Source organism: Cebidichthys violaceus, unplaced genomic scaffold (genome assembly GCF_023349555.1).
Source record: "Cebidichthys violaceus isolate CVI_PGR_0920_01 unplaced genomic scaffold, fCebVio1.0.p SCAF_14, whole genome shotgun sequence".
Lineage (NCBI taxonomy): Eukaryota > Metazoa > Chordata > Actinopteri > Perciformes > Stichaeidae > Cebidichthys > Cebidichthys violaceus.
Window position 1 is genome coordinate 388,598 of NW_027176307.1, and position 27,996 is coordinate 416,593.

Consider the following 27,996-nt stretch of genomic DNA (forward strand, 5'->3'; position numbering starts at 1 on the left):
GGAAAGGCGGCACCATTACTCCACACACAGCAGCAGAGTGCTGCGGCGTTGATCCATGAGAGACGTCCCAACTTTATTGCATTTCATTTACGTTTAGTGGAAACAAGGAGATAAACAAACGCTGATTGGTCTGTTATTTCCTGCTTGCTGTGCATTTTGTTTCCTATTTTACAACCAAAAGGTGTCTCTTCCAACATCCACTTTGACTTATGACTTTATGATAAATGAAACAACATACGTATATTTACAGACACATATTGTATGCTGACAAATTGAACATATTGAATAGCAGCATGTTAACATGTGTACAATGACATGTTAACATGCTGATGTTTCAAGCTGTAATGTTGACCCTTTTCACCATCTTTGTCTAGAGTGTTAGTATGTTAAGATTTGTTAATCAGGGATTAGTTTTGCACGTTATTGTTCAGAAACTAAAGTATTGGACAAATAAAAATGTTGACTTGATGATGATAAACGACGTAGAGATATTTTTCAAGATAAGTGAACAAATATGGCTTGCTGGTGGCACTAGACTAGAGGAAAGGTCAGGGGGTGATTAAAGTCAGTAGGATACATCCTCTGGGGATTTCGAATTTTATGGCGATCAATAAAATAATTGTTGAAGCAGTGGACCGGCTGTCCGACAGTTACACCAACATTGCCATCCTTAGAGCGGCACGCGTGGCTAAAAATACGACAGTTGTAGTAACAAAAAGTATATGAAAATGTTTAGTTTACACTGTAGACATACTATATACAGGATAGGGAGATTTCTATTTCAAATATGTCAATGGCAATTTGTGATATCTACCTAAACCAAGAGAAATGTGTGTAGGAGGAGATACATAGTTCCTATGAGCTTCCACTTTAGAAAACTCTTTCAGTCTTTATTTGGGTCATTAAACGCTGTTCTGTCAACCTGTTTTTGTATTTGTTTTGTTGTTGTTGTTTTTTTATATTATTGAGAACAAGGTTGTTTGGCTTGTTCATGAAAAAGAGTGCCCAAACACAGAATATCAAATCAATAAAAGCATAAACAAACCCAGTATTTGGCTGACACCATTTCAATATGGGGTGACCTTCTGAAATCACAGAGGCTTTCAAGGGGGAAGGACTATACAACGGCAACATCCATCTACCAATAATTTAATATACAACGCGGTGACGCCTCTTCTCCAGCTTCATGAGACACAGATGAGATCAACAATTGACCCCTGTCTACTGTTTTGAATCCAATCAAGTGTATTCATCACGATTGCCGATGATCAAGTTGTTGTTTAGCGTAACGAGCAACGGTTCAGCATGATTGTAGTTCAGTATAAACTGTAATTTGGTATGAACCGATGGTGCAGCTGCAGCTCTGCAACATAAACACACAAACTTCATAGCTATCTAAGGGGCACTCTATAGTTTTCTCATCATTTCACACTGAATTATGAGCAAGAGCCACATGTGAAAAATGAGCTCTAAGTTGCTAGAACTGCTTACTGGCAAAAAAGACAAAAGTATCTGCTTATAGTACACGTGGCCTATTTTCAGATTGAGTTGACTCATGCACAGGCCATGTGATCCACTTAATCACTGGTTTAGCCTATTTAGTAAAAGCATGAGCTGAACTCTTATGTTCCTCAAGGAGAGCAGCAATTTGAAGATTCAGATCAGGGGAGTACCGCCGGGAAACAAAACTTAGATGAATGCAGGAATCCATGACAGATTTTGATGATTCAACCTTAGTTGGCCTCTCATATTGATGAGGTTGTTACTGATGCGTCAGTGACGTATCTGGAAAACTCTGGCTCGGATTCTGTCAGCCAGAATTCCCTCCTGAAAAAAGCCTTGAATATGGAACAACCTGCAGGAGAGAAGCTAGTGCAGAGTGCATTAGGAGTCCAGAGTGAACTATCTGCTTCTCATCCAGCACCACTGTAATGTGAACCATGTGAGGCAAGGAAGCACTTCATTCACTAAGTATGTGCACTAAGTCCTTTCCAAGAACAAGCGATCAACTGCAGCAACACGCTTTAACAAAACTTCAAAAGAGAACAGTGTAGGAGGCCATATGAACCATATATATATTAAATGTATCTGCCAATCCATTAACTTTGCTTTATGCACATAATGGAGAAATCTGTCTGTTTCAAAGTGAATTGGTTTGAATCAGTTGAAGCCTATTCAAGCTGTTTGGAATGAGTAGGAAATATAGAAATACGCTAACAACTGAGCAACATAATTTGATCAATACATCTAACATTATTATTAGCTTTTTGTAATTTGAGGTATATTTAGTTTTAGTTTTTTAGAAATGTAAATTAAAGTCTTTTCAGTTAACATCAAGTGTCAGACAGGTCACCATATTTCCAACTAACGCGTCAATTTATCGCTTCATATAGCAAGCTAATGTGAATTTTGCCAGTTAGCTAGTTCAGTTAGCTACGCAGCTGTTACATTTTCCATGTCAATTTAATGATGCATATATCTTCACTTAGCAAACATTTTTATAATAGACTGTGTTTGAACTTACAAACAGCTGGTGTTGATGACATATTCAGAAATAAATTGTTTAGTTATGGAGGTACTTTTCTCTCTATGCATAGTAATGTGCTCAAATGTAAATAAAGTGGACCAAACAGACCTAAACTGGGAGTCTGACATTTTAGCACTGCATAGTTCGTCAAATTACAACATCCTTCCTCTATTTCCCTCCCTGAGCTCTGTCCAATGATCCACGGACTCAAAGTGAGTAACTGGAGGACAAAATGTTATGCACCACGACTAAAACGCAGATGGCCGTGAGCTTTGCTTGAGCCATCGCTCATTGCTCACTCACAGGTTAGCATGCCAACAAAGTCAGAGAAAACTGTCACAGTACAGCAGTCAGTTTGGCAAACCCTGCTGCCTAAATTCTAACTGCTCCATGTGGTGGACATTACAAAGTCTCAGTAACTGGGATCAGAATAATAAGCTGATGAAATTCAAATGATGCTCAGACGTTTTTTTGCTGGAACATTTTATATTTGCTATATCAGGTGTTGTCATGTCATATTATGTTTGGAATAAGACGGCATCGCGCTTGATTCTAAACCATTCTTGCAGTTGTTTTATGGCATATGAGTGAATATTTATATGTGCTGCATGTCTAAACAGACAAAGGCAATCACTCACTTTGCACACGGGTGACAGGGAGGATTGTGGGTTGCAGGCCCCGGAGATATATCAGTCTCACAGAAACACATTTAGCTGTTGCCGGTTGTCAATCAAATGAGCGTGAATACTTAATTGAGCATTCTGTAGAAATGACATGGAGATGTAAGAATAACCTGCACATTTCAGCATGCTGTCAAATAATACAAATCAAGCTTACGTCAAATCCACCATTTCAAATGAATAAAAACTGCTGCTGCTGCTGATGTACTCTCCGTTTCTGGGTCCTGTTTCGAGGTGGTCTGTTGGTCAGTCGGTTCGTTCACTACTTTGGAACTGAAAGATCTCAACAGCTCTACTGGATGGATTGCCATGAATTTTTTATACAGACATTCAAGTTCCCCAGATGATGATTCTTAATAACTATGATGATCCCTGACTTTTCTTTTAACGGCCCCAACGGGTCAAAATGTTTACTTATTCAGCAGAATAATTAAAGACCTTTACTGCACCTTTACTGCTTCTTTTGCACTTCTGGTTAGATGCTAAAACTGCATTGCGTTGTCCTAGTACTTGTACTCTGTGCAATGACAATAAAGTTGAATCTGAATCTGAATCTGAATATCTCAACACCTACTTGATGAATTGACAAAAAAATGTCAGACACTCATGTCAGGATGAATTGTAACACGATCCCTGACCGTTCACCCTGCGGGTATTATAAGGTCAACATTTCAACATGTCCAATACTTGCTAACATGCTAACATGCTAAACTGTGATGGTGAACATCATACCTGCTGAACACCAACATTTTGCATTGTCACTGTGAGCATGTTAGCATTTTGATATGGTAGCACGGTATGGTGTGATAGTGGTATAACAAGCCAAATGGCAAACAGGGATTAAAACATAGCAACTGCAATGATAAACAACACATGCTACTTTCAGTCCTTCTATAAAAAGTTGTTATTTTCAATAATTCAGCAATTTTACAAAGACACTGCAACATAATACACAGAGAAATCAATCATGGAGGGGGCAGCAATATGGATTTTTTCATAAAAGATACCCTCAATAAACGTAGCGGCAATCATAGAAACACTGTTATTTGGCTTACTGGCTAGACTACACGTACGTGCCTCAAAAGTTAATTGCATGAAATGACTTCATCACCCTCCTGCCGACATTTACAGAAATGTAGGAAACAGAAGTCGACACGAAATCTTAAAGGTACAAACGATGAAAAGGTGAACTACAACACATGATCAAAACATTTCTCCTAGAATGCACTGAAGCATCACAGACGGGTGCTCTCTAATAGCGAGAGGGCGTCTGCGGGAGATGTTTTCCCTCCAGTGCTAAAAAGGAAAACTGGAGACCGGAACATCATTACTTCAGGCTTCTGTACAATCCGAGAAGCCATGAAGAGAGGAGGTGAACCGGTGTTTCTCTCTTCTCAGTCCTTTGATGCTTCCTTGCAACAAGGCATTTATCTGCCAGTTACTCTGATAGAGAAAATCAGTTATCAGCGAGGAAGAGGGCTTTTATTTTTGGGCCGCTGTCAGATTTGAATCAGAATGTGAGCTCAGCTTTTATCTGTATAGCCCAGCAGATCATGACTGTAAATAATGTGTTCTTTCTCAGTTTGCCTAAAGATTGATGAGAATCAGCTTGGAGACGATTTACAAGTAGCCTAACTCGGCTGCCTACACTGACAATCTGCCAGCAGACAATGTTGCCAAAAATGGGAAATTAATTCAAAGAACTATGAGCCTGAAACTCCTCAAGATGATTTTTTTTTTTTTTAGACATTTATCTAATTTCCTGACTGCAAATGTCTGCTCATTTTGTGAAGTAGAACATTTTGTTCATTTCAGACAGACATAGCAGCCACAGCTGAGAGATGTTAATAATTACACCTGTGATGATGATGGTGACGATGAGGGTGGTGATGATAGAGCCATAGCGTCATTTCAGTCCCGACGGGGCACAAGGTTTTCATGTTCTGTTCGGCCGAGGCAGTCCGTGGTCGTGAAATGTCAAATTAATGCATCTCTTCTGATTTTACCTACGGCAATGAAGCCACTCGACTCCTGCTTCCTTGGCCTGCACCCTTTATTCTGCCACTGTGTGAGGAAATTAAAAAAAAACGTTGCTAAAATGTTTACATGGATATTTCCTAATGAAAACATGTCAATTTGACCATTCGTAATCAGTGAATTGAATCTGTTTTGATAAAGGCCAAGCAAAGGCCATATCTTTGTTATTGTGATTCATAGCAGGATCTGACTCGTTAATTTGGTGATGTGTAATCTGATTGAACGGGCTGAAAACTAACTGCAAAAAAACTAAATGTGTATGAATCATCTTGTGTTGTCATTTCACTGCTCAGCTCCTCTGCGTTTCATTTCTAAGTGTGTTAATGACATATATCGGCTCCTTAAATTGTACTTTCCTTATTGCATTTTTATCCAAATACAAGCACAGACTCACTTGTTCTCCAAATAATTGGTTTGGTTCAGAAAATATCAGGAAAGTGAATAACTTAATAGATAAAAAAGTAAAAAAAAACAAAAAACAGCTATTGAAGGGGAAACAGACATCCTCACATGAGTTCCACCAACGTCACAATGATGAAAACTGCTTTCTGTTCTTTGAGATTCTCAATTTTAGTCAATTATTCACACAATAAACAGACATGCACTGACTAATGAAGGCTGCAACCTCCATCTGCCTTTTGGATGCATGCGCACAAAGGGAATGGAAAGCCTACATGAAAAGTTGCCTTCATGTGGAGATTTGATGCAGCTTTTCGTTCCTGCAAAATGTAAACATTTTGTTCACAATTTTGAATTAGGACGATAAAAAGGCAGTTTTTTTGTCGTTTTTTTTGGTGCTTTGTGCTGTGGTGATGCCGGTTCTTTGTCCGTGGCGCACATCGTCTGATAGGAGGAGCTTTGGAAATTCAAATCAGATCCTTTTTATAAGCCTCCACCACTGTCCTTTCCCTTGTTCCTATATGCACCGCACTTGACAGCCTCATGGGTTGGGCAGATAAAGCTATATGGAAACACGTGACAGGGCTTGTAGGAGCGACGCTTCATAAGTGTGAAGACACAGAGAAAAAGACTGGAGAGACGATGGAGCCAGCAGCAGCAGCAGCAGCAGCAACCTGTATCCACGGAACAGGAGCGCACTCCAAGAGCGACGAGACACACACAGACATCTGATAAACTTTTGTTAGCATTTGAAAAAGAAACTAATAATTATGATGATACTAGTGCTTTCACATTCAAACACATGCACGCTGGTTGTATCTCCTTTTATGTAAGATCTGTGTTGGTTGGATGATGCGCTTCTGACTTGGATTAACGCGCGGTGGTTAAGGGCGATTCTGCGCACTTGGAAAATTATGTAAGGTAAGGGACCACTTTTCCTCTTTAAAATGTTTAGTTTCGGCTTTTGATATTGTTTTCTTTTATACAGTTAGACTTTATATGATTTGTGTTGTTCGTCCAATAAACGTATGTTTTCTAGTTGTTTTTTTAATTATTCCTGAACTAATTTTTGCGTTTTGCACCTAACACGATAACAATTAATATACTCTCCTGCATTGATAACTATATTTAAAAAAAGGATAACTTTTCGAATTCTGTCTGTATTAATTATGTAATAGCAATTATCCCGCTGTTAAATACCTCTTTACTCTTTACATTGCCAACATTTGGGCATGCATAAACTGTGCATTGGTTTACGCAGAGGTAATTAGCTGGTTTTTCAATAGTGTTCCAGTCAGGTACAAAGGACTTGCATTGCTTTGTCTGATTCTGCACCTCATAGAAAAAAAATTAGACGTTTTTTTTTTTTGTCAGCCTCATGTTTCCAGTTGTATTCGTAGGTTTTCTGGTCTTGAAATGAAAAGCACTCAGTGATTAATAATTGTATGTGTATTGATAAGCAGGGTGCAGGATACAGTATGTATACGTACATCAGCTCTCAAAGATCAGGTGTGGTTTTTGCCCAATTCAGGAATTCGATAAAATAATTCACAACAAACATCTACAGTTGTACAAAAGTATCAAAGATTTCAAAATATTTGCATAATTTGAAGGTTATCTCATGTTAAATGGCATTTTTTAAATATATGTATCAAAGGTGTGCACTTCTGCAAATTGAATTTCCTGTCATAATATGCATGGGATTCTTTTTTTAGTTTTTTTTTTTAAACATGTCTGAAATGTTTGTCATCAATTTGCAGGTTGTCCAGGCATCTTAGACTGCAGTATTTCCCTCAGACACAGCCATGAAATCTGTGCTGGATGGTGTGGCGGACACCACCTTCCGGACTATTACATCTGGTTTACAGTATCTGGGCTCCAATGATGCTAACTATGAAGACCCCCTCAACGATGTAGACTTCAAGGCGGGTTTCTCTCTGCAGAAGCCCTTATCTGCTTTTCGCAGCAACTCCTTCCCGAACAAAGTACCTGCAGACGAGGAGCTCATCCTCAAGGGCATCCCCTTCTACCCCACAAATGCCACAGACTTGTTTGGCAACAGGAGCACGTTCAGAGATGACACTAACAATATACAGTGTGGGGAGAACTTTATGGACATGGAGTGTTTCATGATCCTGACCCCCAGCCAGCAGCTGGCTGTGGCTGTGATGTCTCTGACTCTGGGGACCTTCACGGTGCTGGAGAACCTGGTGGTGCTCTGCGTCATCTTCCAGTCCCGCACCCTTCGCTGCCGGCCGTCCTACCACTTCATAGGCAGTCTGGCTGTGGCTGACCTGCTGGGAAGTGTCATATTTGTCTACAGCTTTCTGGACTTCCATGTTTTCCACAGGAAGGACAGCCCCAATGTTTTTCTCTTCAAGCTGGGTGGAGTCACGGCGTCGTTCACTGCATCTGTGGGGAGCCTGTTCCTCACTGCTATTGACCGCTACATCTCCATCCACCGGCCTCTCGCCTATAGGCGCATTGTGACACGGACCAAGGCTGTCATTGCCTTTTGTGTGATGTGGACCATCTCCATCGTCATTGCAGTGCTACCTCTGCTGGGCTGGAACTGTAAACGTCTCAATTCTGTTTGCTCAGACATATTCCCTTTAATAGATGAGAACTACCTATTGTTCTGGATCGGCGTAACCAGCGTGCTGGTTCTTTTCATCATCTACGCCTACATGTACATCCTGTGGAAAGCACACCATCACGCTGTGCGCATGCTCAGCCGCACCTCCCAGAAGAGCCTTGTTGTTTACTCAGCAGACGGGACTAAAGTGCAGACCACACGCCCTGAGCAGACACGCATGGACATCCGTCTGGCCAAGACCCTAGTGCTCATCCTGGCGGTGCTGGTCATCTGCTGGGGCCCAGTGCTGGCCATCATGGTCTATGACCTCTTCTGGAGGATGGACGATGACATCAAGACAGTCTTTGCATTCTGCAGCATGCTCTGTCTGCTCAACTCCACTGTCAATCCAATCATCTACGCCTTGAGGAGCAAGGACATGCGGCACGCCTTCCTCAGCTCCTGCCATGCCTGCAGGGGCAGTGCCCAGCAGTTGGACAATAGCCTTGAGTCAGACTGCCAGAACAGAAATGCCAACATTTCTGCCAACAGGGCTGCAGAGAGCTGCGTGAAGACCACTGTGAAAATAGCCAAAGTAACAATGTCTGTGTCAACTGAAACTTCAGCAGAGGCTGTCTAATTGGCCGTCACGGGGTAAACTGTAAATGTCATCCTCCCCAAACAATGCCATTTAACACAATAAAGCAGAGGTTCGGAATCCCAGAGAAATAAATCCTCGACTTACATCCTCACCTAGACGCGTTAGTGGCTGCATTACTTTACGTTGGTCTGTGAGTATATGGTGTGCCAAAGTGCCAAACCGTATTGCAAGTTTATAGGAAGGACTCGCAATTTGAAAGGATTATCAAAGACTATCATAAGTCTACTGTTAACCATAGACTTCATTATGTCCAGTTAGTTAAGGCATATTATATTTTTGTACTGTGAATTCAGGTTTTGAAAACAATATATCTTCATTTATGGGATAAGGGGCTACTGACATTTTTAATTTGAGGTGTTTTACTGTGTCGTTTCGACTTTAAAATGTATCTTGCACCATAAATATAACAAATCTTCTTGTCTTGACTTTCTACAGGATTCATGTACATGTTGCATAGAGACATTTCTTTGAGGGAATGATAAAAAATAAAGTTCAAATGACTCTGATTGTTTATTTCCAAAATTAACATTAAACGTGTAATTTTAGTACTTCTTCTGACAACGCTCAGTGAGTGGCAAACTGCGTGACGACATTTTGAGAAATGACAGCTGATTCATGCACAAGATGAAAAAATAAAAATAACATCTTTATCCAAAGGAGAGGGAGGTAAATGGATTCACAGCTTTTAAGTGTGTCAAATCTGAAATGGCATTTTCTGTGGCAGAGTGACGATCGTCCCTGTTGTCCATTTCTTTAACCGCTCGCTGTTAGACCTATAGAGTAACGTGTCTTTGTTCAAATGTGTAACAACTGTACAGTCTTTTCTTGCAAAATAAAGTGTTCAAATTGACTCCTTCAGCTTTACAGCCAACACGACAACAACCACAACAAGCTTTTGACCGACGCCTGAACACATCAAAACTGAATTTGGACTCAGTGTGCTGGTCACTACTGTAACAAACTGAAGTAGTTTCTGAGCTGCTTTCATCAAATGTACGATTTTATTGCCTTGTGTGTGTGTGTGTGTGATACCTTGTGACTTGATGATATATTTCCAACCCCAAGCCTTTTGATCATTGCAGTGAGTTGTTTTAGTGCTACTGTTGCAGGGGGGGGGGGGGGCATCATTTCGGAAAATAAAAGCAACCCATGCACAGGCCTAGTGGAGTACTTATGGCGTAATACTTAATAAAAATATGTCTGCTGTTAATTTTACTTATCTTAACAAAGAAACAGGGGTCTTTTCATTAGCTGGTAACTTGGATGGAAATCTGTGTGTATGGTATGCATTGTGTGGAGACTCGACAACTGACCTTACAAAAGAATCTGATAAGATGTGAGTTTTCTAATTGATGATGTAGAACTTTTAATCTAGAAATCTCACAGCACAATTGTTCTGTAGACATTTATCTTGGTGTAAAGTTATCCAGACCGCTGTTTATCAGTATGCTTTGCTGCCTCTTGTATTATTGAGTATTGAAGATCAAAATGTCAACTGTCAAGTGGCTTCTGTGCAGTGGTGGCATAATGAGGAAACTATGACTTAAAAAAAAAAACACAATCAGTCAAGTGTATTTAGTATTGCTGTTTTCAAACGTTTGAATAAAGTTGCAGCTGGTTGTCATTTTGCCTGCAGTTATTTGATTGATTATTTGATGGTGGGAAATAAGAGGTTGCAGCAAATGTCACTTAATTCATCCAACAATCACTGATTCAAGAGGAACAGAGACTGAGAGGAAGCCAAGCCATGAACCGACAGCAAGCTACAGGCATCCGTGATGTTTCACTGCCCCCTTGTGGAAGACTTGTCATTGCCAATAGCGGCAGCCTTTCCCCAGGAAAGTCAAATAACTGTTGTTACTTCTTGTAACCAGTATTGACAAATTGCAAAAGAATAGCTACCACAGCATCCTCTGACACCAACATCGGCTCTGCCCTTTTCATCTCTTGGCTCAGAGGGACCAGGGAAATTACAACATATGTTCACACAGATGTCAAAAAGGATTTTGTTCTTTTAGTTACCAAATACTCCAATCTGCAAAAAGCCATGAGGCGGGTTTACTCTACCATGTGGGAACGTCTCAATAAGATCTTTTCTTAACGTTTTATATACCAAACAAATAACTGAGAGAACAGGTGGCAGATTAATTGATAATGAAAATAATAATGTGTTGCAGTCCTAGATGGGACCAAGCTGCAGGAGTCTTCAATGTCGTATAACACCATTACTTAACTTAAGAATTCATATTATATATTGTCATAATGTTCACGTTGTCCACTGTATACGTTACAGCTCGACAGTGCCAAATAATGACACGAAAAGTAAAGTTTAGTGAAGTCCTACATTATAATAGATATCAAAGGTTATGCCTTTTTGGCTGCAGAACAAGTGTTGAAATACCACACATCCTCCTTCATTTTGTACAGTTCCAATATGTTTGTGTAAAAGGGTGGTTGAGGAAGTGGTAATGATAGAAGGGAAATGTCTCAAACTTTTGGTCCTGTGAGTGCAAGGGGTGGGGTGTTGTTTCAGATTGAAATGTACAAGCCAGACAGGGAGTTTTGCAGCCAGAGTAAGCTTTGAAAAGTCCAAAAGCATTAGGCTACCACATGGATACTATTGGGACAAGTCATTTCTTTTGATCAATACTTATTCATACCCTGATACCCCACTGCAGAAATATTACTATTACCCTCATATCCTCTTAATTCAAGACCATGGGTTCACATTAAATATTTGATCTGTAGTAATAAATATACGGCTGAGGAATAACATTACATATCTACACATAATTCTTCTTCTTTGTAGGTTTATTTTAATCCTTATATCCTCACATTAAGTAATTATGTGAACATTGTAATGCTTATATAGTGTGATAGAGTCTAAAAAACTAACTAAGGAATAAATTAAGTTTTTTTGAACGTTAAAAATGCCTTTACTGCTTTTATTTAAACGTTTTAAGTGAAACTGAAAGTCTGACGTGGTTTGGGGGGTTTCTGAGCAAACGGCATATTTGAAAAAAAGGACAATTTCAACGTCTTCGGGAAATGTAGTATTTAAGTTAATAAAACGATGAACCCGATAGGGAACAAAAACTACAAGTACCAGTGTGAACCATTTCTTTGCGCATGCGCATACCCGATGAATTCGTACGGAACAAGGTAAACTATTCTGAGCCGTTTATGGGTGCAACTCGGTACAAGCCCTGCTAAATCTGCAATCATCCGATTGTATAGAAGGTTTACTGTAGAACAGTCTACCCAGATCATCTTAAATTATATCTGGTAACGTAATCTGTATGAGATTTATCAGCAGAAGGAAACAAAAGACGAAAATAGTGCGAATTTATCTGCTGACCGGAATCGCTGCTGCCGTTTGACCTAGCTAACGCTTGCTAGAACTAGCGGCACAGATCGGGGCCCAGGTTAGCAACATTCCCAGATAACAAGGGATTTTAGCCTTTCTGTCTTAGTCTTTTTTTAGACACATTTCAGCGTGATGGCTTGTGGTGCTACCCTGAAAAGGACTATGGACTTCGATCCACTAATGAGCCAGGCTTCACCCAAAAGAAGGAGATGCGCCCCAATCGCGTCTCCAGTCTCTTCGCCACAGAAATATTTGCGAATGGAGCCCTCTCCGTTCGGGGAAGTGTCGTCCAGACTCACCACAGGTAAACATTTAAACCTACATGTTTGTATTTCAATGGTATCTAAATTCAGTATGGTAAAGCCAGGATTCATTGGAAACTGAACAAAGTTAGCATCCCCCATTAGCATGTCTGGTAATAGCAGGAAACTTAAGGTTTGTGGTGATAGTGAGCAATTAACAGATGATGCACAGTGATGTGGAGAATGATTTACACCGTCTCCTAAAATGTACTAAAGTCCTGCTGCATCTCAATCGGCAAGGCCACGTGAAGGTATCCAAATTGTGCATTCCGCTGCGGCTTTGTGTCCACACAATTGAAGCCCCTCTGTGCAAAAGATGCCTCTCTTATATAATGGAGCAAATGTTTTTCTTCCTGTTTTCAGAGGAAATTTTACACAACATCAAACAGGAGTATAAGCGGCTGCAGAAACGACGACACCTGGACAACAGTGCTTTCCAGCAGGCGGACAGCTGCTGTCCTCTGGACCTGCAGAATGTTCACAGTGGACCCGCCCTACCAGGTTAGCTACCATCTTTATGAGGATATTGATCTTCACAAATCCATCTATTATACACCAATCATTTTACTGATCAGCTCGAACATAATCACGATCTGGTTGGTTTAGTTCCTGGTTATGATGACGACATTTATGCTATTAGCTGAACAATGCACATGGTTACATGCCGTCTTCGTAGCCATGTTCTCTCCGAGGGTAATTCTGTTTGGCACACCCAGTTACTAGTGACTAACATATCTATCCTCTTTGGCGTCAACAAGTTAGGATGTTTTACTTTTGATTTGCCAACAGGCCGCGGGAAATCCCATATCCTTCGCCAACTCTGAGTGAAAATATTAGAGATGGAAAGCCCCTGATCCTTTCCCTTTTTTAACAACCTCACTCTGTGGGGACTGTCTATAGCAAGTTGCAGTGTTGTTGCTGCGTTAAATGTCATGTGTCTAGTATACATTGTGTGATCTTAACTCTCCTAACAGGGACGTCCTCCGGCGCCTCGTCTCCCACCAGAAAAGAGCAGCCTTTATTTTCCCTCAGACAGGTTGGGATGATTTGTGAAAGACTGCTGAAAGAGCGAGAGGACAAAATCCGTGAGGAGTACGATGAGATACTGACTACAAAGCTTGCAGGTACGGGTTATTTTTATTTAAGCAAACTATTTGTAGCGATTAATCCATACCGTGTGCCAATGAATGTTTATTCTTCCAACAGAGCAATATGATGCGTTTGTCAAGTTCACCCATGATCAACTGATGCGACGGTTCGGAGAGCAGCCTGCCAGCTGTGAGTATATTTATTATTTTAAAATCATGCTTGGAGCAAAATTTGCCTCCCAAGTTTTCTTTTCAGTCATCCACAGTTTATGACACATTGTTAATGATTTGAAGTGAACCACATTTCCATAGTGTCTGCTGATTAAGAAAACATTTAAGTAGGTCTGAGCAATGTATTGACATTATATCGATATCCTGATATGAAACTGGATATTGTCTTAGCTTTTGGATATCGTTATATGGCATAAGTCTTTTTCTGGTTTTGATGGCTGCGTTACAGTAAAGTGATGTCATTTTCTGTTTCCAGCTGTTCTATTATTTGCCTTTACACATAGTCATTATAGCTACATTACTGATGATTATGAATCAAAAAATCTCATTGTGAAGATACTTTATGACAGCACCAATAGTCAACCCTACGAAATCGTTGCAATATTGATATCGAGCGATTTGTTTCAAAATATATTAACATTTGATTTTCTCCGTATCGCCCAGACCTACATTTAGGAATAGAGTTGGGTGTTTTTTAAATTGCTGGTTCGGATTTGGAAGCAGATTCCAAATTTGTAAGAACTGGACATTTGTTTAACATTGTTATTGTTTCCTGAAAGCAAAGTTTGGCCCTGCTGTTCTTCTGTCTACATCAGCTGTTAGCCAAGACTCATGAGTCAGTCACTGCAGGTGTTTACATTTTGCACAGCAGGACGATATCTGGCTGTCAGAGGCGTGGCTTAGCTTTACAATGAACAGTAGTGGTACAAGCTGAATGTAATAGCGCTGGGGGGGGGGGGGGTGCGACTTGACCCTCTTAATGAAACCGCCATTTCCGCTTTGTGCTGTAAAGAATGCTGCGTTTTCAATTTCGTACACTCGCAAGTCACAGTGCTGAGCTCTCTCCCGATATGAAATGCTCTAATATTGAAGCGTCCTCATTCTTTTGTCTTATTTGTCCTCCACAGATGTTTCCTGAGTGTCAGCGTCTGATATTGAGGAATTCAATTTTCTGCAGGCTACTCCAGGGACTGGGCCTGGTTGGACTTTTCTCCTAGCTGTGCCATATCTCCTCTATGTGGACTCAGTTTGTGGTATCCACATGTGCTGTGTCTACCAAAGTTAGGAGGGCTTCCTGCTGCCAACTTGTTTAAGGACTCTCTACCAGTGGCCTCTTAACAATATTTATTTGGCTTTGTTCTGATGCCTTCGTAAAAGGCTGACTGCCACCACACACTTGGCCTTTTGATTTGATTCTTTTTTGTTAAATTTTGTTATTTCACAGAGAGGATGTTAGTTGTGCAGATTCTCTATATGTACATTTTGAAAAAGGGATTGAACATTGACGAGTGGATAAACCAAGACCGCCTTTAAATTGGGCTCCAGGAACAGATATCTTGGCTTTTTCAGCATTGTTTTTAAACTGTACTGGCAATTACTGTTATTACATTTGTATACACTGTATTTTTTTTTTTGTGTGACTTTTGTTTATTGTACCAAAATTTCTTGATTTTATTTGCTGTAGGTATAAAGGGGCTTTGATTCAAGAAAAGTAAATAAAGTGTTTACACAAGTATTTGGGTTTGTCTTAGTTTTTCCATTTATGAATGTAAGAAGGGATCACACAAATCTGATACGCTTTGCTGTTTTCTACATGCTTCCACCATACTGTTATTCATTTTGTTTGTCTTTATCTTAAATGTCCAAAAAGCTAAGTCTGTTTAAACAAACTGTCCCTGTTATATCGGATATGTTCCAGACACTCCTGTCCATTATCACTGGGACCATTTCTTCTGTAGAGAACTGTAACTATGAATTAGCCTGAAGTGTGTCAGTGATTAGAAATCTTTAATTTTTGAGGAATACAAATAATTTAAAGTAGCTGAGCTGACAATAGGTGGGCTTTTAGAGTATAAGCTGATAGGAGAGAAGAGTGTTACTCCAATAACTGGGCAGGATTGGTTGTTTCAGTTTCAAGCATTTGGTTTTATTTGAAAATTTAGGAGCTAAACCTACAAGAGAAATGATCTTAAACAGGAGGTGGAACCTAGAAGTCTTTGAAAAGTATAAAAAGCACTCTGCTCAAAATTGTATTCATAATTAACAGGATACAATTTTATATTTATGCCAAATTGCAGCAATCCTCAGCCAGCAGTCGATGAATTAAACTGAGTTTGAGTCCTTAAACCTTCAATAAATCATAAGAAGGACGATTTTCAGAATTTAACTTTGACGGTAACTTATTTAGTCATGCATTTTAATGTTATAGGACAACATTTAAGGTATGAAACCGAAATAAAATTCCCGAATAGGCGATATTCACCGTCGGGAGCAACGGAGAATATAATCGAGCGAACCCATTCTGTTCGCGCACGAAGCCTGTGATTGGACGAGCTTAGAGGAAGTAGTGTGGCTAAGGCGGAAGTACAGAAGCTATGTCAATGTGAATGCATCATACAACAGTGACTGTTGCACATTTTGCAACACGTTTATGAATATATTGTTTTTCACGTTTAACAAACATGGCTTGTTTCTTCAGAAGAACAATAGCAGCAAAGGTAACGAAGCAGAACGTCTTGAAGGATTACACTGTATGCTAATGCTAACCTAGCAGCATGCCTTGACCCTGGAGCAAGTCAAAACAAGAGGATTGCAGGACTGTCTGTTGATCCTTGCACATTCCGGTTTGCATATGCTCTACAAACTCATCGCATGCTGTTTATTAATATACCTCTTCGTATGTCTCGTGTGTAGCTGGGTCGCACGCTGCAGCAGTCTGAGGATTGCTTCATGCCAGCTCTGTCAGCAGTTCCAGTTTTTAAGAAACAGTTAAGTTCGTTTAACTAACTCCAGTAGTCTTCTGGTGTGCAAGAAGTCATCTATCTGCTCCATGTGTGTGTTTGTTAAAGCTCCCTGAACGTGTACTCCTCAGGCAGACTGCTGACTTCAAACTATCAATCAGCACATTGCGGATCAGTGGGATTTTACCATCCAGTGGTGACATTCAGCTGCAGACTGAAGGCTTGGCCAGTCGGGTAAGATTCATCTAGGAGGAAGCATGGGTTAATGATAACACCACGCTGGTTTAAGATCACGAATAGCCTGCATTTCATTGTGCTGTGTATAGAGGACATACAAGTGGATCAGGACAAAGGTTTGTTTGGTGCCAAGGCAAAGAAGCCACGAATAAAGTGTCATCTCATAACATTCATGTGTGGGACAGATTAACATGTTTGCATGCCAATGCATTGGTTGCACTTTGGGGTTCAATGTTTACGTCCGTGACGCATCAACATGTGGACTGGAGCAGCTCAGGGATTTAACCACCAACCTGCTCTACGAGTTGACTTACAGCCAGTCACCTTTTATTCATCGTGCCTCAAATCTAAAGATGTTAGAAATCTCTTTTTGTGATACACAACGTCAGTTTCCACCAACATATCAACAGTGTTTCGCCAAACCTTTTTAAAATATCAGAACAATATGTGGATACTTACCAAAAACAGAACGAGAGAAACTTGTTCATGCTTTTGTAACTTATAAAATAGACTTTAGCGGTTATTGCCGATCAGTCACAAAGCTGCAGCCACACTTTTAACAGGAGCTAAGAGAGCTCATCACGGCACATCTGTCCTCAAATTACTGCATTAGCTCTGAGTCTATTCTGCTTGATTTAGTCCTGAACTAAAAAAAAAAAAAAAAGGCCTTTTTTTTAATCTTCCTTAAAATCTACTCTGTATTTTTCAGTTGGCGCAGGACAGTGTGGTGGAGGACATATCTGCTGGATGTGGAGTGATCAACTTTAAAGTGAATCGCAAACTTCTTGTCCAGGTTTGTCACTTCTCTTTTTCCACTGTGCTGAAAACAATCGTCCCGACTGCTGCTGCTGCTGTGATTATAATCCGTTTGACTACCTCCGCTTTAGAAAATGTTGGAGCCGTTTGGAAAGGACGAGGATGAGAAATTTGCGTTAAATAGTGAACTTTTCAATTCTCTCAAGAGAGGAACAACATTAGTTGAGTACAGGTATGTTAGTGTTTGTACGTCTTCCTTCAGCACATGCAATGTCTTCACTTGTAGATTGCCGTCAGTCAGAATTAATGTGTTTTTATGTTGCAGCTCTCCTAATATAGCCAAAAAATTCCATGCCGGACACTTAAGATCTACAATTATTGGTGAGATTTGGATTAAATTTGATTTGTTCAGTAACTAAAACCAGAATAGTGATGAAGATTACTGGTTAACACCTCATTGCAGATATCGCGGATATATCTGAAATAGATGTAGTGAGAGTAGTGAAGTTAAATAGAATAATTATGTCTCCATCTCCAGGTAACTTTATTGCTAACCTAAAGCAGTGTCTTGGAAACAACGTTATTCGAATGAACTACCTCGGAGACTGGGGTATGCAGTTCGGTGAGTAAATAATGTGCGAAATATTCAACAGGTGTCCTCTGGTGTCATAAATGCTTCTCTTTGAGTGAATTTTATTGACAAAACTGTTTTCCATCTTTTGATTTCAGGTCTGCTGGGAGCTGGGTTTAGTCAATTTGGATGTCAGGAGAAGCTGAAACAGAATCCCTTACAGCATTTGTTTGAGGTGACTCTGCATGTTCGGATAAAGAGACATGTGTGTGTTTCATAAAAAGTGTTAAACATGAACCACACAGTCAAAATGACGTTTGTTGTTTTTGTCTTGCAGGTTTATGTTCAAGTAAACAAGGAGGCAGAGCACAATGAGGATATGATGCAGGCCGCCAGAGACTTCTTTAGACAGCTGGAACAGCATGAGAGCGAGGCCGTGTCCTTATGGAGACAGTTCAGAGAGATCACAGTGGACGAGTATCAACGTGTTTACAAGGTACAACTAGCTGGACTGAATAACATGCATGACCAACTGACACCACGGCCCAAAAAAACAAAACGTTGAAATATCAACTAAAGAAAGTATCAGAGGAATAAATATAATCAACTGTAAAATTTGACATTCGTTTTTTTTTTAAAATCTTTCCAGCGGTTAGGGGTCCACTTTGACATTTACTCCGGGGAGTCCTTCCACCACCATCAAGCCCAGGAGGTGGTGCAGCAGCTTCAGAGTCGAGGCCTGTTGAAGACCTCTGAGTATGTGACTGTGTGTGATTTAGTTTTAATCCGTAGCTGGCATGACACACTCTTAAGTAAAATGAATGATTGGGTGGCTCACCTAAGCTTATTACAACCCCTACGACAGCCACAGACACCGGAACAAACTTCACTACTCAGTTTGTCCACCAGAGAGCGCTGGTTTATTTTTACCCTGTAACTGCTCAGTGCATATCTTTACATTAGATTGTCAGTCTGAGACAACGAAATGCAGCATCTAACCAGTACTATAAATAGTATTGAACAGTAAGGGGTGTATGAATATGCTACACATATACAGTATGATATGAACAGAATGAAACATGTGATTATCAAAAATGTATCTGTCAATATATTGTTACAATATTTCTTTAAACATTATCATTATATAAATGTCTGCCTCTTTATGTTATCATATACTTCAAATACTACTTAATTCATATTATTAGCATCTCATCAGACACGGTGGAGACAGATTTCAGTAATTTTATATACCTGTGATTTCCTTTTGTATAATTTTTTTCATGTGTAACAATAATTAAATGAATGCTCGTTCATTGTAGTAATCATTGATGTACTGTATAATTAAATTTAACGACAGCCAAGCCTGAGCTTACAAGGACTTGTATTCCCAGGAAAGGAACCGGTGTAGTGGATCTCTCCTCTACCGGAGACATGAGCAGCGTCTGTACGGTGCTCCGCAGCGACGGCACGACGCTCTACATCACCAGGTCAGCACTGGTAGAAATGGTCAATTCAAATTTGCAGGGAAATGTTTAATTTTGTTAAAATGACAGATCAATGAATAATGCATAAGAAAGTGTCAATAATGGCTTGTTTTCCACTTTCTGCATTTAAGAGATCTTGCTGCAGCGATTGACCGAAAAGAAAAATACCATTTTGATGAGATGATTTATGTGGTAAGGAAACTAACTGATGCACCGTCTCTCTACCTTTTTTACTATTTAAATTGCACAATTTCTGTCCTTTTTACAGACATGATGGAACAGTTGGGGGTAACTTTACATATACAAGGCAAATTTATCTACAACATGATGTACAGTACTAAAAGACATTTAATGCAGTCATAAGTGACGAGTACATGATGAAGATCTTTTAGGTTTTGGACTGTTGGATGGAAAATACAACGCGTATTAAGATGTCACTTTTTTTTTCTTCTTTTAAACTTTAAAACCATTTTCTGGTCATTTTATAGATGAAGCAACTGATCAATTTTTAATTTTTAAAAATTACAAATTAATAGATGATGAAAATAATTGTTAGTTGCAGCCCTACTCATTTATTTAAAAGGTGTTATGATGACCAAGTAGGATATCCATTGTGCTAAGTCAGGTTGTATAAAAAAAACTACTACCACTACTGTTGTTTCCTTGAACCCTTTTATGGATGCATATTTTTCAGTTTGCTGCATCTGTGTTTGTTTTTCTTTTTAAGACAGATAAAAGTCAAGCGCATCACTTCCACCAGTTGTTCCACATCCTGCTCGCTGTGGGACATTCTTGGGCCGACAGGTGCCAGTAAAACACCTTAACACAACTACACACACGGCACAGACCGGGTTATGGAAGCTGCTAGCTGATGTTAGCTAATGCTAGTCGTTAATTAGATCTTAGAGATCAAAGAATGGTTTTGTTAAATGGTTTTAAAAAACTTTTCACACTGGCTGGAAAGGCACATTGTGTTTGAAATGGGATTCAAATCGAGGAAGGGTTCTCGTCTGGAATAACGGGGAAACTGACAGTAGTTAATGTCGTTCAAGTTGGATTAATCATTACGTTATGTAATCGGCACCCCACCCACCACAGACATCTGTTTTTTATTACAAACATTAGTCTTCGAAGATGCCTTTAGTCCCATGTGAAATGTGTTTGCTTACTTGAGTAATTTGTCTACTTTTTAGACATATTTTGTCTACTTTTTAGACATATTTTGTCTACTTTTTATCCCACCTTATACCTCTGCTCCACTACATTTCACTACAATATTACACTTTTTACTCCACTTCTATTATCTGATGGTTAAAGTTGAACATTTTCTTTCAGAATGTATAATAAAGTTGTAAAATATGATTTAAAAAAACAAACAATTTTTGCTGATGATAGTTCTGCATTTTTTTTTAAGTTTTAAGACAGGACCTTTACCTGTAACAGAGTACTTCTTTAGGTATAGTACTGCTTGTTTATAGTTAAGTAAAGCATATAAATGCATATTCCACCACTGGTTGCAGGTGTGAGCATGTGCCCTTTGGCCTGGTGCTGGGCATGAACACCCGGAGGGGCGAGGTGGTGTTTCTGGAGGACGTGCTGGACGAAGCTCGGGCCAGGATGCTCCACAACATGAACCAGTCAAAAAGTAAGACCTGCCTCACCTTATGGCTCTCTGCCAAAGGTATATTTGCATATTTCACATGCAACTGATACTTTAATGAATTGCTCATACACCTGGTTTGTGCAGTACCACCATTGTGGTAGTAAAAAGAATGTGGTGTATTTTACAGTGTCTCTCCGTCAGCGTGCTTCGTGGATGGTGGTGATACAACAGTTACATTTTTGTGAACAATAACTTGCTGTCTTTGTGATGTTTAATTTGCAACGGTATCCTAAAGTTAGTTTGATCGATGTCTAATGTTTGAAGTATAGTATAATTTCCTGCTCCTTTACAAGTATGTGGACTTCAATGAACAATGAGGCTGTATTTGCTTTTTCCACAGCAACAAAGGAAATGGATAACCCAGAGGACACGGCAGAGAAAGTGGGAATCAGTGCGCTAATAGTGCAGGTGAGTCGTTGCAGTCCTAAAGGCTTACCTCTACGCTCTATCATCAAGTCAAATATTTAACCGTTTCATTTCCTGATTTATCTGCACACCAATGTGAGTAGAGAGATTCTATTTTCCATTGACTCTTGTTTCAGGACTTCAGAGGTGCGCTGCGGTCAGACTATAAATTTGACTGGGACAGGATGCTGCAGGCTCAGGGCGACACGGGAGTTTTCCTCCAGTACACACATGCTCGACTCCGCAGGTCTGGATTCACCACCTGCTGAAAATAATGAAACTCTGTTTAGCTATTCTGGTTGCGCTGTAGTCGTTCTGTCGATTTAGTTTAGTGGATCTTTGTAGTGTTATTGCATTACAGTAGGGTTGCAACAAATCAGTGTTTTTATGATTGTTGTTCATCTATAGTCTTTAAAATGGAGAATAGCAGATTCTAACATTTGCTGTTTTTGCTTCATAAATAACTTTTGCAGTTTAATGTAGTGGCGTAAAATGTCTCAAATGTGGTGCTGTGTAAACATAAAGTGGGCTTAAATAGATGTTAAGAGCAAGTACTTATTAACCACCACTGCTCTGTCGTGCACCGCCAGGAGAAACGTTTTTTTATTTAAATGAATACACCATCTGATTTCCATTCTTACTCTCCTCTAATGTTGAAGAGAAAGAGACGATAGTTCATTCATTCATCTTTTACAGCTGCTCTTAGGATTTCGTCTGTCAAGGATTAAAACATATTTATCTCTAAATGTACATCAACATTTGCATGATATTGGATATTGGCTCATTCACATTTTTGATGGTGTTCTTTCTGCAGTTTAATACGGAGGAATAAAGGCGTCGAGGCAGTTATATTTGATCCGTCCCTCCTACTTGAGCAGACCAGCATCACGATACTGCAGCACCTCCTTCGGTAAGCAAACCACTTTCTATCCCCTAAGTCTTCTGCATATCGTCCGACAGTGACAGACGTTGTCACAGTATGTCAGTGTTTTATCAATATCTGCTCCATATCTAATAAAGAACTCAATGTACTCTCTGTAGCTATGATGAAGTGTTGTACCAGTCAGCCCAGGATCTGCAGCCCAAACACCTCGTCAACTTTTTGTTGAAGCTCTGGTAAGAAGGATGTTAGTCTTGAGGGTGTAGCAGGAGCTTTTAGCGCTCAACGTTTAACTGGCTCCTCACCGTCTGAGTAGCCGCAATGCTTTTTTGTAGACGTGGCAATAAAACTGTGTACTCTGGGTGTATTGATGTTATTCCTCTTCAATCTCTTGCAGCCACCTGATCGCCTCAGCACACAGAGAGCTGCCGGTGAAAGGAAGCTCTCAGGATGTTGCACAGGTAGGAAGAGAATCACTCAAGTACATATCTGTGTTTTTTTTCTTTCTTTTTAAATGCACCATCATGCAATATTATTATAACATTAAAGTAATGAATATAAAAAATAAGCACATTGGTTGCCCCTATCAACCTCTGCAAGGAATTAAACATATCCAGTCATAGATCAGGTTTGCGTTACTACAACACAAATATTTCTGATTCAAATTGTGACTGTTATTGTATCAATGGTCTGCGTATTAAAGCGAGACATTCCAACTGAATCGTCAACAAAACAAATGTTGTAGTTCTTTATGTTCATTTTCTGCAGCTGAATACATTTGCAGGAAACATTTACATTTACAGATGGTCACAGGTTATGTTTTTAGAGTACAAGACATTGCTAATAATACCGTTGCTCGTCTTGCAATTTGAAAACGGCACTTTTTCAGATCCTGATATAACTGTAAAACGATGAATCATCTGCATCATGTCACAGAAAAAAAAAACTCTGCCTGTTAATGCATTGAGAAAAAGCATGAACACAGATCGTACGTTCCATCCTGGTTCAGCTAAACTCGGTGATAAATGAAAATGCTGTTATTTGCAAAAATTAAACCTATACTTAAAAAAAAAAAAAAAAAAAAAAAAAAAAGTAAGCATTCTTATCTCATTTGCTGAATGTCAACAGGCCAGGTTACGACTGTTCAGTGGGGCCTGCTCAGTCCTGGCCAATGGGATGAGGATCCTGGGCATCACACCAGTTGATAAGATGTGAAACTCAACTGTATTACATCACTGTTATTTTAACTGCTGTAGGTACCAACTGCTTTAGTTCATTTTTACTATAAATACATGCCTTACATTTTCAAAATAAAATACCATCGTCCTCAATTCACAGCTTTTTCTTTTCCTTCTATTTTCTCGGGTATTTTCCAGTTGCTTGTCAGCGAGTCACTTTTCAGATTGTCTGTTGACAGCTGGAGATTTGTCGAACACAAGATGCAGAGGGATGTAACTCGACTCCTATTGTACCAATGGCAGTTCCAGGTATGTAAATAGATAAATATAGCATACCGGTGGTCAGACGAGTCCAGCTTGAGGAACAATCATGAAGTATGTCGTACATGTTAAATGCTCACGTTGAGCAGAAATAGTTCCATTAGCTTTTAAAAGTGACTTTCAAACGGAATGCGACACAGTTGTGATACAAAAGATTCAAGACAATAAAGAGATGATATTATAAACTTATAATCACATATGCAGTCTTTCGCTCTTCAGAATCAGCACTATATGATACGGACATATGACAATAACATTGCACAGTGTAAAATACATTAATTACCCAAAAAAACCAAAAACATGATAAGAAGTTGTGATATTTATACGCCCCCTAGAACGGCTATATGGAGGCATTAAAATAAGTAACAAAGTCCTGTTACTGCTTATTGCTCCAGTATGGCCGAAAAATTAATTACAAGACTCCACTGATTGCTTCAAAACGTTTACGGACTTTAAACGGCGAGCTATAAAGGCCGGTTTAAGATCAAATGTGTTTTTTTTGGGTTTTTTTTTATATCTTCGTATCAACTGAAAGATTGCTTTTATCTACATTGAAGTGGATCAAAAGCTGTCATCTGTGTGGTGACCTGAACACAGAGACGACTCAGCTGAGTGTTCATTTGGCTCCCGAGGGCAGGAGCTCTTTATAACAGACCAGGTCCACCAGCGGGAGAGACTGCTGCAGGTCGGCAGCTCACACATTGATCAGTCTCTGTTTGGAGTCCTCGTCTTTATCTTTCGGGCTCAGCTTTAATGTGTCTTGCTTTGGAATTCCATACAGGTAGATGGAAACGCACACCAGGAGTGCTCCAGAGGCAAATGGGATCGCTGCGCAATAGGGAAAGAATAGCAAAATGGAGACATTGATGCAATTTAAATTTAAGAAATCATAAACCATAACACGCCTTACCGGATGAGCCAGAAGGACTCGGCATACCGACAATGTGGTCTTGAGAAACTTACTTATCTTTAGTCCAAACATGACGACAGACGCCACCGTTGAGAGAACGATGGCGGCTGCAGCAGAGAAGCCTTTCATGATGTTGTCTGTGTACTTCACTACCACCGACGTGTACAGACCACCCACACTGGCCAAGACTGGAAGCACAAAGAGCAGTGTCAGCTAAAATACTGTGAAGAGAAGTGAAATAAAAAAAAAAAAAGAAAAAGAAAACTTCCTCCGGTTTAGTCGTACTTACATACTACAAAGCACACCCAGGGCGTGTAGCCGAAGAAGAAGCCTTTCTCCAGGATCTTCTCACCGTCGTTTATGTAAACACCGAACAGTGTGACCATAATACCGGACAGGTACATCTGGATGTTTCTCACCCACAGAGACGTGTCGGAGCTCTTCAACACCTTCTCAAAGTACACGCCTTAAATCATAAAAGTAGACACAGAACTGTTAGTGCAAAGTAAATACTCAAATATTTTGCGACAGGTATCTCAAATAACGTGTATGGTAGCTAAACCAATATCGGACAAAAAAGGTTTCACTGAATCCTTTGCCAAAATTACCTGCAAACCCTGAACAAAGGACAGCAATAGCAATGGCGATGAACCCAAAAAATGGATTTTGCTCAATCTGGGAAGAAAAAAAAAGAAGACATGGCAATGAGCCACCAGAGACGGTAAACACCATGTGCATTTTGATCCACGAAGGTGTGAGTCACAGGACATGTATTTAAGTGGAAAGTCGGGACGTTTTAATATACGCCAGCCCCACCTGAACCTTAGTGGCCTCTCCAGGCTTCCATTGGACGAGTGTTACGCCCCCGCAGAGCATGAAGACGGAGAACCACTGCATCCGGCCAAGAGAGCGGTTCAGCATGAACACTGTACACAAGGCTGTGCACGGGATCTTCAGCTGATAGGTCACCTGCACAGAAGACACACAAGTCAGCTCTAAGAACTATTGGTTTTTTTTTTTTTTAAAGTTAGGTGGACTGAGCATTCCTTTTCAGCTCCACACATTCTGTGGATATTATGGGAACTGCTGAGAATAACCACTGCTACTCTCCTTTCACCATGAACTTCACTCATTGGAGGGGTCAATATTTCTATATTGGAAGTTTAGTTTAATCAACAGTAATTCTGCTAACTGATCAGTTGGTTGAGTCATTCATCAAGCAAAAACGCCAAACATTTAATAGGTTCCATTTTTTTTTTTTTAAAGTCAGGATTTGCTGCTTTTTTTTCTGTTTTAATTAGAATGTCTTGAATTTTTTTTGAGACTATTGGTTGAACAAGTAGAGAAATTGAAAGATGTTACCAGAGGATCTGGATGTAATAGACATTATTTCCCTATTTTTTTAAATTTGGAAGACTTAAACGAGTGATTAATAAAAGAAATAAACAAATTAGTCGATGAATTTGATTAGACTAACTCCTAACTAAGCTACACTTGGTCAAATATGTATCTGCCCTCATCAATGCAGCCAGTTCTCAGAGACAGTAGCAATAAACCTTTATTACACATTGTTCTACGTCAACGTGAGCATGATATACCAGTGCTGTATTTGACAGAATGAGTCATAAAAGTTGTCTTTCTACATTGTTCAGTGGGTGCAGCACAGACACATCAGGTCCACAGTGCATTATGAGTGCATTCATTAGAACATAAAACAACATTCAGTTCATACCTGATAAACTGCTGCATCGAGGTTACTCAAGGCAACAAAGGCCATGTTATTCTGAATCGCATACACTACCGAGGGCACGCTCAGCTTCAGCAGTTCTTTCGGGCTGCAGAATATATGTTCCACTAAAGCATTCTTCAGTCTGGTGGGGCTTCCTGTTTCTCTGGGAGAAGAGAGGCATAAAACGGACTCGTGAAGATCGTAAATACTTTAGAGGATTCATTTAAATAGACAGTTACATAGTTCTGAAACCAGTAAGGTCTGACAGTTAGGGGAATCAATATGTTCTTATTTGATCCTGGAACTTGTTACATGTCACCTGACCACGAATATAATAATATGAAAATACACACGTTTCACATCATCCTCTCCTGTGCTACATCTCGAGATCTTATTTATAATTCTTGTATCCAGTTGGTCACTTTTTCCACTTCGGAAATGTAAAAACACTTTTTTCCCCATGTAGTCCATGTATTTTTTTCAAGTCTAGTCCTGCGGTGAAAGGTGTAACTGAGCACGTTACAGTTACTAACACTTACTTTGACAGCATCCCCAGACTGAGTATTAATTTAACGACCTCAGCGATGCACACTGCGGTCGTGGAGAAGTACAGATCTGTTGAGATGGTCCTCGTGTAGCGCAGTGCCACTGTGTATGTAGCCGCCACCAGTGTCATCACTGTCAGGCAGTACAGCTTGAAGACCACGCTCACATTTGCTGTGGAGGGACGGAGTGGAAATGTTGTTACATTGTTATTTTAATGTAGCGAACGGCCATTCCCATACAGTTACACAAGGCGCAACGAGCGTTATCATTTCCGTTAACTTTGAACTATAAGCGGCATATAACTACTAGCATTTAGCCCAGTGTCTGTGTTACCGTTGGTCCAATAAGGGGTAGCATTAGGCTATCATAGCTAGCTTGTATTAAATCGTAAAAACTCACCGACAGCCATCTTTTCTGTGATCCGTGTCCGTCCCAGAGGAAAGGAAGTCGATCTGCCTGCTCACTTTACATCGCATCAAAACTGACAAAAACAGAGCCGGTCTGGAATGAAGATTGTTGCTTGACCGGCTACACTAATGTTTATGTCTGCTTCAGGTTTGTCCTGCCTAGTGGCCGTAGCCCACTTTACCCAGAAAGCAGCGCGAGTCCACTTTACGAAGAGTGCGTTTGTTTTCTGAACCCCGACAAGTCCGCAAGTCAAGTGTCCTCCGTAGTCACTCTGTACCGTTGATGCTCTTTACGTTACTT

General features: G+C 40.0%; 4 protein-coding genes across 5 annotated transcripts; 3 read left to right on the forward strand and 1 right to left on the reverse strand.

The window, feature by feature from the left end:
• Positions 1-5,936: 5,936 nt before the first annotated feature.
• On the forward strand, positions 5,937-10,503 carry cnr1 (cannabinoid receptor 1). 2 transcript variants are annotated; one of them, XM_068708348.1, is made up of 2 exons: positions 5,937-6,564; positions 7,404-10,503. In XM_068708348.1, exon 2 carries the CDS (start codon positions 7,449-7,451, stop codon positions 8,856-8,858), a length of 1,410 nt encoding a protein of 469 aa, XP_068564449.1. In that variant the 5' UTR covers positions 5,937-6,564; positions 7,404-7,448; the 3' UTR covers positions 8,859-10,503. The 2 variants fall into 2 exon arrangements, with proteins under 2 accessions (XP_068564449.1, XP_068564450.1); XM_068708349.1 differs by having other exon boundaries at positions 5,937-6,559.
• A 1,541-nt stretch (positions 10,504-12,044) lies between these two features.
• Positions 12,045-15,383, forward strand: akirin2 (akirin 2). The gene is made up of 5 exons (XM_068708350.1): positions 12,045-12,550; positions 12,912-13,049; positions 13,523-13,672; positions 13,755-13,826; positions 14,776-15,383. The coding sequence occupies exons 1-5, from the start codon at positions 12,379-12,381 to the stop codon at positions 14,784-14,786; spliced, it is 543 nt and encodes a 180-aa protein (XP_068564451.1). The 5' UTR covers positions 12,045-12,378; the 3' UTR covers positions 14,787-15,383.
• Positions 15,384-16,232: 849 nt separating this feature from the next.
• rars2 (arginyl-tRNA synthetase 2, mitochondrial) lies at positions 16,233-23,935 on the forward strand. The gene is made up of 20 exons (XM_068708351.1): positions 16,233-16,365; positions 16,562-16,635; positions 16,740-16,842; positions 17,555-17,638; positions 17,733-17,833; positions 17,927-17,982; positions 18,140-18,223; positions 18,331-18,407; positions 18,510-18,668; positions 18,822-18,928; positions 19,564-19,659; positions 19,788-19,848; positions 20,384-20,460; positions 21,177-21,301; positions 21,660-21,727; positions 21,862-21,971; positions 22,539-22,634; positions 22,766-22,840; positions 23,002-23,065; positions 23,733-23,935. The coding sequence occupies exons 1-20, from the start codon at positions 16,330-16,332 to the stop codon at positions 23,817-23,819; spliced, it is 1,740 nt and encodes a 579-aa protein (XP_068564452.1). The 5' UTR covers positions 16,233-16,329; the 3' UTR covers positions 23,820-23,935.
• Positions 23,326-27,865, reverse strand: slc35a1 (solute carrier family 35 member A1). Its single transcript, XM_068708353.1, has 8 exons — positions 27,688-27,865; positions 27,282-27,459; positions 26,746-26,905; positions 25,830-25,982; positions 25,622-25,688; positions 25,303-25,479; positions 25,067-25,201; positions 23,326-24,931 (listed from the first exon to the last, which is right to left on the reverse strand). Exons 1-8 carry the CDS (start codon positions 27,695-27,697, stop codon positions 24,798-24,800), a joined length of 1,014 nt encoding a protein of 337 aa, XP_068564454.1. The 5' UTR covers positions 27,698-27,865; the 3' UTR covers positions 23,326-24,797.
• Positions 27,866-27,996: the final 131 nt, after the last annotated feature.

Bases quoted from the DNA above. Each gene is read 5' to 3' on its own strand.
- cnr1 (XM_068708348.1), top strand. From the start codon at position 7,449: ATGAAATCTGTGCTGGATGGTGTGGCGGACACCACCTTCCGGACTATT.
- rars2 (XM_068708351.1), top strand. From the start codon at position 16,330: ATGGCTTGTTTCTTCAGAAGAACAATAGCAGCAAAG. The intron at 18,669-18,821 runs GTACAACTAGCT...AAATCTTTCCAG, and splicing joins AGTATCAACGTGTTTACAAG to CGGTTAGGGGTCCACTTTGA. The intron at 21,302-21,659 runs GTAAGACCTGCC...CTTTTTCCACAG, and splicing joins CAACATGAACCAGTCAAAAA to CAACAAAGGAAATGGATAAC.
- slc35a1 (XM_068708353.1), bottom strand. The intron at 25,480-25,621 runs GTAATTTTGGCA...TTATGATTTAAG, and splicing joins CCTTTGTTCAGGGTTTGCAG to GCGTGTACTTTGAGAAGGTG. The intron at 25,202-25,302 runs GTAAGTACGACT...TTGTGCTTCCAG, and splicing joins CTGGGTGTGCTTTGTAGTAT to TCTTGGCCAGTGTGGGTGGT.
- akirin2 (XM_068708350.1), top strand. From the start codon at position 12,379: ATGGCTTGTGGTGCTACCCTGAAAAGGACTATGGACTTCGATCCACTA. The intron at 12,551-12,911 runs GTAAACATTTAA...TCCTGTTTTCAG, and splicing joins GTCGTCCAGACTCACCACAG to AGGAAATTTTACACAACATC. The intron at 13,050-13,522 runs GTTAGCTACCAT...CTCTCCTAACAG, and splicing joins CAGTGGACCCGCCCTACCAG to GGACGTCCTCCGGCGCCTCG.